The sequence below is a fragment of the Eptatretus burgeri genome, chromosome 2 (assembly GCF_056783735.1).
Source record: "Eptatretus burgeri isolate ZD-2024b chromosome 2, Ebu_testis_v1, whole genome shotgun sequence".
Lineage (NCBI taxonomy): Eukaryota > Metazoa > Chordata > Myxini > Myxiniformes > Myxinidae > Eptatretus > Eptatretus burgeri.
The window spans coordinates 47,655,843-47,669,543 of NC_140962.1; the positions used below are offsets into that span (position 1 = coordinate 47,655,843).

At 41.1% G+C, this 13,701-nt stretch overlaps 1 protein-coding gene across 2 annotated transcripts in view; it reads right to left on the reverse strand.

The window, feature by feature from the left end:
* Positions 1-13,701, reverse strand: part of LOC147031988 (dedicator of cytokinesis protein 7-like) — a 272,420-nt gene that overhangs the window by 123,496 nt on the left and 135,223 nt on the right. For both annotated transcript variants that reach the window (XM_085869231.1, XM_085869229.1), the window contains exons 16-17: positions 3,769-3,886; positions 38-108 (exon numbers count right to left, since the gene is read on the reverse strand). In XM_085869231.1, the coding sequence (XP_085725357.1) occupies positions 38-108; positions 3,769-3,886 (189 nt within the window). The remainder of the gene's footprint in view (positions 1-37; positions 109-3,768; positions 3,887-13,701) is intronic.

Consider the following 13,701-nt stretch of genomic DNA (forward strand, 5'->3'; position numbering starts at 1 on the left):
GAATAAAATGTGTACGATGTCTCACCACCAAACTCACTTATTGTGATAAGTAACTGCAGTGTAGGCTTCGGAAGTTAACTCTGGGCAGCTGGACTTTCCAAAAATAACCTGGAATGAATGAAAAAGATGATGATGAGGACCGCAATAAATCCTTCAATACCATGGCCACATCTCCCTTAAAGCAGAACAGGGACATTTCCATCGACTTGTCATTCGCAACAATGGATCATCATTTAAAGTAGAGTTCACTCATTGATCAATAAATTATTTTCAATTCATGTCGGCATACTCAACGTACATTGCGATGTGAAATATGGTACATACAGAAATATACAGAAAACACAGGAACTCTTGAAAAGGTAGATTAGAAATTGAGGGGAATGACGCAGTAAACACAACACAGCATGGATTGGGATTCATGACATGGTGAAACATTCAAGGAATTCACTGTATTATAACTACTACAAAATAACTCACAATCCAACTTTAAAGGTTTAAAGTTAAAGTACAAATATAATGACAACAGCACTTGGTAGAACACATACCTAAGCCAGGCTGAACAGTTTACGTTTTGTAGCCCAATGTTAGGCTGGATCTGGATGTTAACCAATATCTATATAGTTTGTTTTTGTCACCTAACCAACTCATCCACCTAGGTTTGTCATAACCTGCCCACAACATTTTGAAATATCATGCTACATATTGTAGTTGGGCCCATCTCTCAAAGGTAAAGAATCACTTATTACAAAAAATTATCGCATCCGGATTCGGATCTGCATCAAAATGGAATCAACTTGTCCTTATCAAACACCCAAACTGTCCACCGATTTTGTCCAAATCCATCGACAACTTTTTAAGATATTGTGATATATATATATATATATATATATATATATATATATATATATATATATATATATATATATATATATATATATATATATATATATATATCGTTTCTAAGACCCATCTCTCAAAAGTGAAGAATCGCTGAAAATAAATTACCGAATCCCGATGCAGATCTGGATCTTCATTGAAATGGAATAAATTCTTCCTCGTCAAACACCCAACGTATGTACCAAGTTTCGCCTGAATCCATACACAACTTGTTGAGATATTATGCGACAAATAGTTTTTTGGCCAATCTCTCAATCGTGAACAAAGACTTTAAAAATTCTGGTATCTGGATCCGGATCATCAACAAAATCGAATCAATTCGTCCATGTCACACACGGAACCTGCCCACAAAATTTCGTCCGAATCCATCCATGTTTTGATATATCCTGCACACAGACAAACAAACACACAGACAGACAGACAGACAGACAGACAGACAGAGACAGCGGTGAAAACATAACCTCGGGGGGGGGGGCAGGGGGAGGGAATGCAGCATTACAAGTAACAAAACATTACAAGCAACATTTGCTCATACTACTTTGACCCAAACAAAACCCCCCTCTTGATGTATCCGAGTGCCTGACCGTGTTGATGCCTCGAGTGTTTCCTGAGATTCCTAATTCTCTATCCTCACCGAGCCTCTGCAGAATCTTCTCATAAATAATATAATCGTACGTTTTCCCCCTAATTCTAATAAATTACATGATCCTTTATAAGCATACTTCTTTTTTTGGGTATATAATGTCAAGGCTCATATGAGAGCAAACGCACAGAACGTACAACAAGGGGAGCAGGAGACAAGATGGGCGATGAGACAAGATCTGATGCTTCCTGGCCCATTTCCATGAAGCAATCAAACGATTCTACACCTTTTTGAATTAATACAAACCATTTAGTATTTAGTTCCACTAGATTTGTGTTACGTAAAAATTTTCCCACAAGATGATGCAAATACCCTGACAAGATGGAATGTACTCACCTCTGAGCTGTAAAGTTTGGGTTCCATTTTCCACTTGGCTATAAACTGTCGAACCGGTACTTCAAAGGCAAGGAATTAGATCAATAGGTGTTCCATCCCTCAAAAGGAGGTGAAGATCGGTGTTCTGCCTGCTGGCATTGGTTGGTGAATGATAAAGATCCCATGGGGTCTTTTGCGAAAAGTAGGTGAGTCATTTCATTGACCTTGAACTAATTACAAAATTCCGCCACCTTCCGTTGAACGTCAGTCTTGGCCAGTTTGTTCATGAAAGACTCAAGTCAAAAAAATTTGCCCTGGCCAATCACAACAAAGGTGACGATGATGAGGACATTTTAAGATAACTAGTAGTAGACACGCTTCACACACACACACACGCACACACCTCGGATGGCTCCGTTCCACCTTCCGAAACCCGCATATGGAGACCAATCAATATTATCTATCAATTTTAGTCGAGGCACATGAAATTGCCTTTAATTCTCGTTTTATTTTGTATATGTTATGTTATACCTTGGAAGGCAATGTCAAACCACCCAGTATAACCCCTGCTATTAAAATGCTTCAGCAGGACTGAACCTGCTTTTGGGCAGAACACCAAATTACAAATACAGTGCGATTAAACCATTTATAACCTTTTTACAGGACTAATACACAAATTGCCGAACCTTTGCTCTACTATTTTGGCAAAAAGCTCGAGTCAATTGTGCCTTTGTGTACTCCACCCTGTGGTTCTTGCAATTTTTTGGTGAATATGGATTCTCCTCTTTGAGGTCTTCAGTTCGTTTTCTTTCACTCATTGCAAAATCAAAGCCCAAACATGTAGATACAAACCTGGAGCTTCCTTGAAACTTTCAAGTCGAATTGATGGTGGTTGTGAGGCTTTATTGCAAGAACTAGTAAGTTGAATAATTCCTGTGTATTTAAAATACATATTTTACAGTTTCAGGGATACGGATTAGGTAGCTTTCTTGAAACCGAGAATTTTCCTTATATTTTACGTGTCATGAAATGATCGTTTTCTTGCACCGACGAGTGGATCGAATCATCCTTGCAATTTTCATGTGTTAACGGAGCTGTTTATGAGATGCAGTAATATTTTAATGTGGAAGAAGAAGCATACTTATAATCACTAATACTCGCACGTGCCCGTACATGCAAACCCCAAAAAAAAACCTTTCAGACAACCACACAGGCCGTTCCTTCGCTCTTGTAAACGACGACTGGATTGGGGCATTGTGTTTATCGATAAATGTGCAGAAGAAATCGATAAATTATTAGAATACAGTAAGTCATCACTACCCGGAAGTGGTGCGTGCCTGTACGGAATGTTCACATGCATTCCACGAATTATCGCTTGCATTGAAGTAACAACTGCTGTGATACTTACACACACACAGAGTTAATTAAAATCCAAATTAAAATCAAGTTTACCTCCCTGTCTTTGCTTGCCATGACATACGTTGCAATTGACCATTGCCACTCCGACGCCATGATAACTAAATGGCGCCCTTTCCCCATCGGCCACGCCCACGCAGCAACGTGTCCTGTCATTGGTTTGGTAAATAAATGACCATAACTTGGGAAGCACTTGTCCGAATAATATCAAACCTTGAAAAGGCACATCCTCAGGCCCCCAGCAATATACCTGGCAAGTTTCAATTCGATCGGACCAGTGGTTGTCGAGAAACAGCGGTCACACACACACACACACACACACACACACACACACACACACACACACACACACACACACACACACACACACACACACACACACACACACACACACACACACACACACACACACACACACTGCTGGAATTATAGATAGATGATACGAATTTGGAAGGATAATTAATATCACACACGCACGCATGCACACGCACACTTACGGGCAAGGCTTGGCGAGCATCTTCTCCAGCCATGAATTGCACCTTCACAGTGATGTTTCGTGCAGAACCTTGTCGACTTGAGAAGCTCACGCTCTGGGCATACACAAACAATAAATTCCTGAAAAAGAAGATCAATGGAAACGTTGAATGGGTAGCAGACAAGGATTGTGGCTTTAAAGAAAATAAATATCTCGTGTAACGTGACAAGGTTGAAGTTTTCATACAAACTTCAACCTGCCCAGTCATTGCCTTCACCAAAGGAATGGGTTAACAAGAAAGAAGGGATACTTTCATTTCATTTCAAGAAAGAATGACAAACTTGCAAGCTAATTAAATGTTTTCATTTGATGTTGTTCATGCGTATGACTGTGATCTGCATAAACCCAAAATGAACAGACGTCAGAGAGCTCAGTTCAACACCACAAACCATTTTGACCAATGGAATCTCAAGATCTCTGCCTCAGAAGCAGCTGGAATTAAACAAGTTTATTTGCGAATGCAAGCTCTCACCCGATGTCCATCTTAGATATTGTAATCTTAACTGAAAGGCCTTCAAAATAGAATCACTAGAATAGAAACCAAGAAATGAGAAACGTGATCTTTCAAATAATTTAGTAGTCAAACTCAGAGTTTTCACCTTGTAAATGTCAAGCAAGCCAATTAACAGATTCTGTGCACTGTGCGATAATACAGGATGGCTCAGGATAAAGAGGCCCCATCTGATTCACTGCATATTAGAGCAGAAAATAGTGAGTTTAAACCAGATGAATGTTGTGTTCAGGGGTTAATGTTGTTAGTGGAGCACCCACTTCCACTCTCCATTGATTAGCTTGTTTGGGGTTCCACTCAATATTTGAATATACTTAATATATTGTGTGCATTTCATTAGCACCCGTTGGCCTTGCCTGAAACGGGGGCTTATGGATTGGTCTCGATTTTCGTGTGCATGCGTGCGTCCGCAACCATATCTCAGACATGTATGGACCGATTGTATTGTTGTAGATTTCCGCCCGCCGACGTGCGGACGACCGCTCTCGCCCACCGAACGGACAATCTAGTCGCAGCTTTCCAGATCAAACGCCGAAATCCCGCTACGGGTGTGTTTTAAGCACACCACAGCCTAGTCAACACTCGACCCATGCTACAGGGTCAATCGCCGAATTGTCGATATACCTAACTAATCGCGCGGGCAGACTACCGAGAGACTGTACCTCAACGGGGCCAGCTTGAAACGAGCCACTTAAACAGCTCGCGTCGTTTTGGGATAACCGAGCGGGGCATTATCGCGAAAGCCCCATTGGACCTGATCACTTTATCGGCTATTAAAAAGCCCGCTATATTCCGAATGCAATGATGGCAGTTCAATGAAGGAAAAAGGACGCAACGAACGGGTTAACATTTAACAATTGGGGTATTTATTAATAATAATGGGGAACTAGGGAAGCACGTAAGAGCAGAACTACACCGACTTTACGAAATGCAATGCAAACATTTACAGCACACAAAGCACTTTGCAGTTTCCTACTTATGAGACGGGCCCACGGACACACGTACGCACACACACACCCGAGAAATGGTGGCTGATGCCTTTAATAACGGGCTCCAGCTCGGAGGACAGGTGAGCTGAAACCCAGCACCTATCTCGAACCTCTCCACCTCGTGTGGTCTTCAAGTTGTTTGGACTCAGGCTCCAGCGAGAGCGAGCTGGACCCAATCACCGTGAGCCACGATCCTTCCCGAGCTCCAGCGAATCCTCCCACGCTTCTCAACACGTGCTGGTGAAACGAGGCGCCGATCCTTCCCGTCGATGCGCCGCTTCCCCGAGGAACTACCTCCAAGATGAGGCCGATGAGTCACACCAAGCCGGGAACCAAACGGAGAACAAAGAGCTCCACGAATCAAGAAGAGCTAGCCGAGTAACCAGCTCAACTCTCTTCCGATGAACAAAAGCAGCCGACTCTCTTTGACGAACCAAGCCAGAGAAGCCACCACCAGCAGCTCGAGCCGAGCCACCGGCTCAACTCTCTTCCAAACAAAGCAGTTCTTCAAAAAGCCTACCGAGCCAAGCAGAGCAAGAAGCTTATTGAACAACCAGCCCGAACACGAACCAACTAGAGGATCTCTTCCTTATCCTCTTCCGCCCTTCCCCCGCTCCCGGCGTGACTCATGACTCATGCCCTCGTGCTCCATCCCCCACTCAACCACGGGTGGGAGGGAGTTGTTGACGTCATGAATCATGGAACGGGAGGGCTCTTCTTCCTATTCACAGAAGAGGGGGGAGGGGCGTCTCCATTGTGTTATGATCGCTCCCTAACTATTAAATTGAATCGCAGCGCACTTAATCGATTTCTGCCCATTAAACAATGGAAGGTGAACTATCTAGGGAACAAGCACTTATCGACATAACTGACTAAAGGAACCTGAATGTTGTGTGCGATCGAATTCCCAAATTCGTAACAGTATTTATACTTGGCACAAAGACAACACATGACGGTATACATATGCGCATCATATTGTTTCGCGATGCGATCAAAGATGGCCGACTGGCGGCCATTTTATTTGCAAAAAACCCCGATGTCGAACACGTCCTCAAGCATTTCTTGGACATGCATTTACTGATGCTGTTCAAACTTGGCAAACTGATAACAAATGACAGCTTACAGATGCATGTCATTTTGTTTTGAGATCAGATCCAAGATGGCCGACTGACGGCCATTTTAGATGTTAAAAAAACCCTGATGTTGAACACGTCCTTAACCATTTCACGGACTTGCATTTACTGATCTTGTTCAAACTTGACACACAGATGATGAATGATGTTCCACATAAGCACATCAATTATTTTCGAGATCAGATCCAAGATGGCCAGCTGGTGGCCATTTTGTTACTTAAATGTGTCCCCAAACATTTATCGGACATGCATGGTCTGATTTTGTTCAAACTTGGCACAAGCACAATACACAATGCCATACATGCGCACGTCACTATATTTTGCAATCTGATCAAAGCTGGCTGACTGGCGGCTATTTGAGTTGTACAAAATTATAAGCTAGCCCTTTAACTCCGTACAGCAAAACTACTAAAACAACAGGGGCTATGAGTATGACATTTGATGTTTTTTTACTTGTTACCCTCGCCAAAGGAGAGGGTAACATTTGGGTCCATTTGTCCGTTTGTTTGTTTGTTTGTCCGCACAGAACTTTCGTGTTTTTCTCCGCAACCGCTTGTCAGATTGGGATGAAATTTTCACAATTGATGCGACTACTCATATAGAATGTTGTAATGATAATTATGGCATCATAGGTCACATGGTGTGGCAGCCATATTGGAAAAACGGGGAAATTTTGGACCTCTGTATCTCTGAAACCGCACCAAGGAAAAAAAATTGAAACTTGGCACGTAACAAGTACTCCTCATGCGGAATGAGTGTGATTTTTTCACGACATCATAGGTGCCTTCGTTAGGACGTCATAATTGCATATTCTTGGCCCAACTATAAACTGTTGGATTAGTGCTCAACAATCAGGGTGTTGCATCACAAAGTGAGCTGTTCCTCCGATGGACATTAAGCTGGGTTTCCAGTCTGCTTGTGTTACTTGGTGGATATTAAAGATCTCAGAAAATGTAGGTGAGATAGTTCTAGGACCCTGTCCAGATTCCTGTCCTAACTTACAAGAGGCACTGTATCATCAGAATAGTCACCCTCTCCCACCTCAATAAATGATGCGACCTGCAAGCCAAACTCATACAATTGACTCCCGGCCAAATAGGTATACAATACGATCAAAATAAGTGATTTGAGAGCTAAATGTCAAGCACTTTGGCAACACGTCAAACACCCATCCTACTTCGTAATATCATCATCATCATCATCATCATCATGATGCACCATGCTCTATCCAGAGTGTCTGTTCTGCCAAAATGGTATACCACCTGGGATTACAATCCTGGACGGGTTGGCACTTCAACGCAGGATACTTGACCGAGTGTGCAAGTGTGCAGGAATTTGGAATTTGCCCAGGGTGCCAACAATAACTTGCCTAGGAATCAAACAGATCGTGTTTCCACCTTATAAATGTGTAAATTTTTAACATGCACCAAGTAATGCTGGCAGACAGGACGCCCAGTTTAACATCGATCCAAGGTGGCATTGATGATTCACCCTGTCTAGGAAACATCGGGATGCAAGTTTTTTTTAGCTGGAACGGGATTTCAACCCAGGCTAGATAGCTCAGGGGTGAGTGTGCATACCTTTAGGCTATCCTGCCAGCCCCACTTCTTCGTTTGCACACTGAATATTAAGAACAAGTGCATGCACACAAACAGCGTTTCCTTCTCCATCACAAATTTATGATCATTACGAATAGTTTTGACCTATTCAAATGCCCGGAGATGTGATACATTTTGTGGGGCTTTACATACAGCACACCTTTCATTGGCCATTGAAAAACAAAGATCAGAATATAATCAAATTATTATTGTCATGTGCACATGAAAAAGAAAATGTAAAAGTTTGTAAAGTCAATTGTTTTTCAATTCACCATTCATACAAGGAGGATTCAAAGGGTTAAAAGAATGGGTTGTAAAGTTTGTGAAAGTCCAATTTGTTATTTTTCATTTTAAGAGTAAGAATATTTTGAAAAAAAACAAAAACTTTCTTTACTCAACACTAGAAGCAGGTCCGCTACACCTATGCGAGTCTCCGGGGGGGAGGGGGTCATGTTGATGTTATGATCTTTACAATTATTCATGCCATATCAGAGTACCCACCCTACGGGAAGGCCGAGAGCCAGAATGGATCCCGGGGCATTACTAAGTGTTGGGCCGCCTTCATAATTTTTTATTTTATTTTTTAAACAACCTAAACGGAGGTTTCTGTATTTTCGGCATCAGGAACACATGCCGTAGTCAAGGGAAATTGGGGTGTTATTCACTTATTCCTTCATGCAGATTTGTTTAACAAATTTCATCCAGATGGGGTATGGCCAACACTCCTGCGCTCATTTATGTCATTACATCATTGCCATGATTGTGATTATATAAATTGTTCCCACAGCAGTATACTTTACGAGTGAGGGTATCACTACCCATGCCAGGGAATCACCCCAAGTGGCAAGGAGGGAGATACAAAATAAAGCTGCCCCGGTGTTTAATTGCCACAAACTTCAATTATATAAAACAAAAAATTGAAGGAATCATTCCAGGCCCCAGGGTAGTTACCCTGCCTGCTCCCCCCTCTCAGTGGCCCTGCCTACGGGAGATCTTGTTCCAAGCGGGCAACAAGTTCTTCTGATGGATCCCTTTATTTGGGTGGTGTATAGGCAACAGACCGCAGTGTATAGTAGCGTGACAAATAAACAAAAGCAAACACACAAACACTGCTCTGTGAATTATAGTAAGGATTACATACTTATATTGTAAAAAAAATTAAAAAGTGGGTGTTTCTTGGACTATTGTATCTCTGCGAGTCTCATTCTTAAAAGCTCCCAGACGGAGTCGGGCCTCAAATGACTCGATTGTTTTTTTTAATTCTGGGCAAAATGTTACATCCTTTATAAAGTCGGATTTTTCAGTGTATTTTTTCTATGAACAACATCGAGACTCATGGAAGAGCGAAGTGACAGGATACCAGAGAGTTGGTGTCAAAGCCACCCAATGCTCGCCTGTTTATACATTTATCGTTTTTAAAAGACTCGTCTAATAATTAATATTTTTTTATAAAGCATTGCAGTGAAGTCTGATCCAAATAATTTCAAAGCAATATATGTATTTGTATATTGTAATCAGTAACAAGAGCGCAAGTGAGCACAATATACGCCCGAACAAGAAGGTATATACAGAATTGTGCTACTACATGGAAAACAGCATACTGGTTGCCATGGCAACCACTTTAGATGACGAACGTATGTCGCGACACCGTCTCCACAGTCTGTACATATGTACCAAATATGAAACGTGAAAGTTGAAAACTTTGGGAGTTAGAGTGCGGACAGGAACGGATGGAAAACAGCATCCTGGTTGCCATGGCAACCACTTTAGATGGCGAACCTATGTCGCGAAACACCGTCTCCACAGTCTGTACCCTATGTACCAAATATGAAACGTGAAAGTTGAAAACTTTGGGAGTTAAGAGTACGGACAGGAACGGACGGACAGATGGACGGACAGACAGACAGACAGACAGACGGACGGACGGACGACCGGCATCACATAATATGCCCCGAGATATATATATATATATATATATATATATATATATATATATATATATATATATATATATATATATATATATATATATATATATCGGGCGTATAAAAAAGTGTGGTTGATAAAAACATCAGAAAGGGAAAAATAACTTGCACCAAAAACTTTAACATTTTCACGCTCACGCTGACGCTCACGCTGACGCTCACGCCGGGGGTATCGCTATAGCTCTCTGTTCTTCGAACAGGCGAGCTAAAAAAGGAAACATCGTGAGAGCGGAGCAGTGAAGGGTTACAATTGGATATAGCAAGCAAACAAATGAATCAACAACAAAAGAGGATAGAGAGGAAAGGAGGAAACAGAACCTGCAAGTAAGAGAGTAGAGTTAAATCAAGGTAATGTGGGTCGAAAAGATTACGGGTAGGGATGGTGAACGACATGAGATGGTGGTGCACCAATTGCTTGATTCCCTGGAGGGAAGAGTACAGTTTACCTGTCTATGGAAGATAGTTCTGGAAATGGGGGAAAAGAGAAACAAAAGAGTAGAGGAGGACAGAAAGCCTAAATTTTGGGACTTGAGCCAGGAGAGAGTTACTGAAAGAATATGTGTGTGCATCCTGGAGGAACTAGAGAGGATCGGAGAGCTGAGACAGCAGGAGCAGCTAGACTAAAAAGGAAAGGGGATTAAAACAAAAAGGAGATGCCACCAACCTGTTGGTGATGTGAGAGCAACAAGCTTTGTGCTTCGGGCTCATCAGGAGAGATGCCAATAATGTCGAGAGCTTTAGATTTTATAGAATCTACAAGAGACAGCTATGATGATGGGATCCCAGCCAACAAGGGAGAGAAATAATCCATCGAGCTGTGAATAGTTCTAGTTTCTCAAGGATTGACTTGGACCAAGGAAGACCAATCTTGCTTTGTCGTCATTCAAAAAGAGGTCTCAGCTGATCGTGAGGGCAATAAGTTTAAGAGACTGAACCTCTTCCAGCTATATAAATTCATTTGATGATCATTCAAGGTGTGACAGAGTGAGATTGAGATTTGCCAGGATTGAAAGACATGTTCCATTTGTCAGACCGTCTGCGTCAAATAAATTCCAGATCGGAGGGCAGTGATGCACATGCTCTCTGTCCATCAGTGGCACGGATTCTTGAACAACATAATGTGGAGTAATGTACAAAAAGGAAATTTTTTCCAGATCATCAGAAACGTCGTTTATACAGATGAGAAACAACACTGTCCACACCCAAGATAATGGCTGTGGCACTACTGAGAAATAACACTGTCCTGATAATGGGAGAGGAGAAGAGAGGCATATTAGTCATCAATTCTGTAGTGCAAATTTGTGAGAATAGTTAAAATGTGGAATAATAACAATAATAACCATAATCATAATTACAGCTTGGAAATCTAATGTAATGTCTTAAGTTGCAAAAAATATTTCTCGAGTCCAAATTTGAATTGTGAAGGAACCTAAATGACAAAAGTCGAACAATACAGTCAAGTACTTTGGCGTTATTAAGTCTAAAAATGAACAAACAGGCAAAAGAAAAAAAAAAATGAAAGAAAACTTGTCATTAGATCATAATCATCTTTTAGGCAATGACAGTCACAGTGGATTTCAAGAACAAATATCAAATCTTTGGTACATTAAGAGACAAGAGGTTAAAAAAAAATTTATGAATAAGAGCAAAACCAGGGTTAGGGAATTCTTTATAGAACCAATGGTATTCCATCGACATTATGGGTTTAAAACGTCATTGACAAGAGTGCAAACCTCCTTATAAACCACCCGTCACTGGAGCGACTGGAGAGCGTGCCAAACAAAGATCTGGCTGTTGGTGGAACCAAATGTGGCCTTGTCTATCAAAGTTGCATGCAGATCAAAAATATATTTTAAACAAAACCGACAAGCAAAAATCCAAGTTTCAATCGATTGCTTCCATTAACTTTCAAGGTGAAAATTTATATTTTCCCAAACTGTACTGTTGAATATATTCAGCAAAGTTTGACTTTTAAACAAAGTAGATAGTTATCAAACAGCACAAGGTTGACTCATATCGAATCAACTTTTGCAAACCCAAATCAAATTAACAGTGAAAAAAAAAAAAATTATTATTATTTTTTTAAAATCGAATTTAAAAACATTTTACAAATCGTGAAATTTCACAACATTCATCTGCGAGGAAACAGCAAAGTTATGGAAATAGATTGTTGCGCAGCACAGTTATCAGGAGGAGAATGAGATAGGACAGACGAGAGACGAGGATTCAAGGGTTACCTAAGGTCAGAACCCAACCAGGTTATCATGCTTTATTTTAATGGGGCTCTCGACAAATAGAATCATCCCTCCCTCTCCTCCACTTCCTTGCCCATAGTTCTGCCCTACATGAATAAAGCATCAAAACCTTTGAAATAAAAAAAATAAAATAAAAAACACAGAAAACAATGTGTTCAATCACAAATATGAGGATTGAGCATAAAGTCTGTGAAATGAACTTAAGTAGAAGGAGAACATTTGCGAGTGATTTTTGAGATTAATGTGTTTTTAAAGTTGTAAAAATACCATGTAAAAAGGTTTAATCAAAAATTGCAGGAGAAGAAGACAGCTTTTGTCAGTGTCAGTAAATGAGTTTTTATGTCAGGCTACCGACTTGCTGATCTCCTATAATGAGCATCAGACTGTGACATTACGTATCAAGCATGACCCAGAAAATGATGATTCTTTTCTTCCTCCATGCAGTTGTAAACGTGTAATCAATTCACGGGCCAGCCTGTACAATTTGTGAGTATTATAGAGAGCTTCTTCTCGTTCTTTCATATACAGCATGCAGCTGTGGGTAGCATCATTTGCTGGAGGTGTGACTGTACCGCTGATGCAGCGGTGTGACTGTCCCCTTAGGATAAAGGAGGAATTTGGAATTTGTTCAGGGTGTTGGTGATAACTCGCCGACTCTTCGCGAAGGACACCATGGGATCTTTAACATGCACTCACTAAATGATGGCAGACAGGATTCTCAGTTTAACGTCCATCCGAGGGACGGCACACACATTGATGCCTCTCCGCGCAGCAAAAAGCCATGATGACCGTTTAGAGTTTGGCTGAGATTTCAACACAGAGCTCAGAGGTACGTGTGCATACCTCTAGGTGATTCTGCCAGCAAATATATTCAAGCTGGTCATGCATACGAGCATTATTCAAAGTACAAAATAAATAAATAAATAAACAAACAAAAAACTATTAACAATACATTTAAGCTGGCCTCTTCACCAGATACTTGGCCTGGATGATGCAAGTTGTTAAATTAAACTAAAAGCAAAAAAAGTGCAATGCCTGTGCAGTGTCCAACAATATTGGGAACTTTAGTGACTCGAAAGATAACATCCTTTTAATCTATGGAATGGTATCATCGCTGGGTCGAATCAATATAGCCGACCCCATAAAACAAACATGCGGCGTCTGGCAAAGCAGATTCGCCATGTCAAGACCTTACTGTTGCTAAACGGAGCAATGGTTATTAAAATTATCCCATGCCAAGACTGTACCAGCAATACTCTCTCTTTATATTCTCCAAAATAATTGGTTTTGCTACCTTATTCACCCACACTATCCCTCCCTCACTATCCCTCCCCCCACCAATCCCCCACCCCACCATCCTCCTTTAGTGTCCTTGACACAACCTTATTGCGCAACTCAACAAAGAGGTATATAATCAACTCAAT